We start from the raw sequence: 3,595 nt of genomic DNA on the forward strand, positions 1-3,595 counted from the left end.
ACACACAAGGCACTTCCATGGAAGATTCTCTCCTAAACAGGGCAAGGGGTTATATTACAAAGGAACAGGTGAGCATAGCTTCACCCATGGGGCTGTAGCAAGACACACCCATTTCTGTGACTGAGCGCCTCAGCACCCAGCTGGGGAGTGTAACTCAGTCACTCGTAAGGTTGGCCTCCCACAGAAACCATCTAGTTAATGTTCTTTGCCCATTTTTTTAATCTCACACCTTTTAAATAAATACAGACATTTCTGTCTCTCCCGCTTGATATTCCAGCTTCCAGAGGAAACATGCCTCTCCAAACCTAGCCAAGGAGCTTTACAAACAATGGATTACAGCCTGGGTGTGGTGGCGCACACCTGCAATTCAAGCTGCTGAGGAGGCTGAGGTGGGAGGATTTCAAGTTCAAGGCCAGCCTTGGCAATTCATCAAGACCCTGTCTCAAAACTGAAAAATAAAAAGGGCTGGGGATATAGTTCAGTGGCACAGTGCCCCTGGATTCAATCCCCAGCGCTGCAAAAGAAATAAAGAAAAAAGAAAATGGAGTACATCTTTTCGGATGTCTCCTCCAGGTGGATGCCCTGTAATTTGGATGACAGTCATTTTCAAGTTATAAAATTATAACATGCCTGTAAAATACTTGCCTAAACCATATCTTGTACAATATCATGAATTTCCTCCCTGCCCTCTCCCAGCCAAGAGTCACAGATCGGTCCTGTCGGTTTTCCCATGGAGCCCTGAGAAGGGAGAAACTTGTTCAGCATCATGTCTCAAAAAGAATCAGGCATGGACTTGAGACTGGTTGTCTGAGTTTCCAGGCCCCCTTATGTTCTGTTCCCATTCCAGGTGGATCTTCCACTTCGGAGCCACCCAGCCAAACATGACCCACTTGGGTTTCCTGGATGTGGAAGGGGTGGGTGACTCTAGACCTTCCCTTCCCTGCTTAGGCCTGGCTGCCCTGACCAGGAGTGCCAAAGCCACCTGTGGCTGCAGCCTGGCACCCAGGGCACAAGGGCCCCGCCCTCTGTCTCCAGGCTTCAGTGCCCACTGTTCCTCAGATAGCCATGGGTGAGGACAAGCGGATCACAATGACTCCGAAGATGCCCAGGAGGCAGCTGGGAGGGGCTGGCAGAGGGACTATGCAGGGGAAGATGGACTCTCCTAAGGACCAGCTTGTTAGAGGGCTCTAACCTCAGGGACTTCGCTGGCCTCACTCAGAATCCCCAGCAGGGTGAGTGTGATGACACCTGGGAGACAGCTTGGGGCTGCCAACAATGTGGGCGTGGGGTGTGGTGGGGAGGGAGTAGGCTCGGAGACCCCCAGTATTAGAACCAAGGGGGTGCCTGAGGCGCTGCCTCCCTAAGGGAATGGGGTTTGTTGTAAATGAGTCTTGGCTTGGGGTGTAGTTTGGTGGGAGGCCCCGGTTGATGCCCAATGCCCCTGCCCCCCAAATTGTCTTAGCTCCACTCCAGACACAGAATCAGAATCTGGCGTGGGAGATGGGGGGAAATTCAGTATATTTTCAGCAAGCTCCCACTGCGGAGGGGTGCCGGTGGGGGGTTCTAATGCACCACCGGGATCGCGAGACTGCTGGGGGAGGGGGTCTCTCCTCTTTTCAGGATGGTTCCAGGTTTCCTGGTTCCCAGTGGAGCGCTTACAGTAATAGCCTCCACCATGCTAAGTGCTGTCTACCAGCGCCGGGCCATTTCACAAAGAGACAGGTGCCCGCCCTGCACACACACACACACACACACACACACACACGTTCCACGGAGCAGCACACCGAGAGAGTGCTCGGAGAAATTCATTGGCTCACCCAAGGTGAGGAGTGGAACCAAGACCCCGAGTACTAGTCATTTTGAGCCTAATAAGAATGGCGGCTGCCCTGGTTGAGTATGTAACTGGGCCTGGCACTATTCTAAACGACGGACGTGTACTTGCTCATGTCAACGTCACAGCAACCCAAAAAGGTGGGTACTCTTGCCGTCACCACTTTTCCAGGTGAGGGAACTAGGGGCTGAGCGGGTTCTAGCCTGAGGCCACTCTTTGTCGCCGAGCCGGTGGCATTACCACCGAGCCACACTGCCCCACCGGGGCGCCCGGAGCTGTCCTATGCGCACGCCGCCCACCACCCAGGGTGGCGTGAGGACGTCCTGAGCTGAGCTCAGTGCCCAGCATGTTTCGGCGTCACCCCGTCCAGAGGGCCCAGCAGGTGGCGCCCAAGAGGTGTCCCAGCGCTGGCGAAAGGCCGAGACCCCAGGTGCTGCCCAAGCTGCCCTCGCTGGAGCGCCGAGCCGGCTACGGCGCGGGGCGCGCGGAGGTCTTGCAGGCCTCCAGGGCCTCCTCCTCGTGGTGGCAGGGGTGGGACAGCGAGCCCGGGCCGGGTGCCGGGAGCCCCCAGCTGCGCCCGCAGGCCCTGGCGCCTGTGCGCCTCTCAGTTGCCTCATCTGTAGCAGGGGGCTAGGGCACAGTCCGAATCCTGCTGGCCCCAGGCAGCCCTGCCTCTTGCCTGAGGTCCCTGCAGCGCCCAGCTGGTCCTCCTCACTCTAGGAGTCCTTCCTGCCCAACTTGGTGCTGCAGTCCATCCTGAAGCGAGGCCGCCCCAAGGGCTACCAGCTCCTCCTGCCTCCCACAATCCTGCAGCAGGTTCAGAGGTGAATGCCCACCGGAGCCCCAGCCCAGGGGAGCACACAGTCCAGGCAGTGAGGAGAGTCTCCCTTGCCCCACAAATAAACGCACATTCCAGGTGGCTGGGATCTGCCACTAGGTCTCAGTTCGAGCCTCTCAGGTGCCTGCTTTGGGGTCTCCAGGGTTCCGGGGCTGGGGGAGCAGCAGGCTAGAATCACAGCAGGGATGGCTGAGAGGTGGGGCCATAGAGTCCTTTTGGTCAGGTCTTGTTCCCAGAACCTTCCTTCTGGAAGTGGGAGACCCTGCACAACCTCAAGCCTGGAGCGCAGCCTCGGGGGACCTAGGCCAGCTCACACTTGAATGACACCCCTTTTCCCCAACTCTGTCTTTGGTGCCAGAGGCTGCTCTGTTGACCTCCCTCTATGGGGTAAGTACATCCAGACCCCAGCCCAGGAACAAAAGCCCTGTGTGTGGACAAACATTAGCTTGGAACCTGTCCAGGTGGGTTCACCGTGACCTGATCCACGGAGGGCAAGTGTGGGGCAGTCTGTGCGTCCTGTGCAGTGTTCCAGAGGGAAAGACAAGGTGGTAGGTGCTGCGCGGATTTATCTGGTGGCTGTGCTGACCCTGCCGTCCCCATACACCTGGGTGCCAATCCCCAGACAGAGCCTTAGCCCGCTCCTCATCTCTCCCTGAAGCTGCCCTTGCTCCCAGCCCCTGGTCCTAGTCAGGATCCAGGTCTTTATCGCCACCTCGCGGCCAGTGAGGAATCGTCATGGGACCCACCGTAGGCACCTTGTTGAAAAGGAAACGGGTTACTCTGGTGGGATTTGGGTTGGACAGCGGCTGGTGGGTAACCTTGAGGTCCGGATGGGTTGTGCATGTCGTTGGCCTTTCATGGAGAGGCGCCTGGCTCTCCAAGAGAGGCAACTGGCAGATCTGGCTCAGGCCCCGGGAGGTCTCTCC

General features: G+C 57.5%; 1 protein-coding gene across 1 annotated transcript in view; it reads left to right on the top strand.

The window, feature by feature from the left end:
• Positions 1-2,177: 2,177 nt before the first annotated feature.
• Positions 2,178-3,595, top strand: part of CUNH9orf50 (chromosome unknown C9orf50 homolog) — a 9,320-nt gene continuing 7,902 nt past the window's right edge. The window contains exons 1-2 of the mRNA XM_048812793.1: positions 2,178-2,426; positions 2,552-2,655. Coding sequence (XP_048668750.1) covers positions 2,178-2,426; positions 2,552-2,655 — 353 coding nt within the window. The remainder of the gene's footprint in view (positions 2,427-2,551; positions 2,656-3,595) is intronic.

This window comes from Marmota marmota, unplaced genomic scaffold (genome assembly GCF_001458135.2).
Source record: "Marmota marmota marmota unplaced genomic scaffold, marMar, whole genome shotgun sequence".
NCBI lineage: Eukaryota > Metazoa > Chordata > Mammalia > Rodentia > Sciuridae > Marmota > Marmota marmota.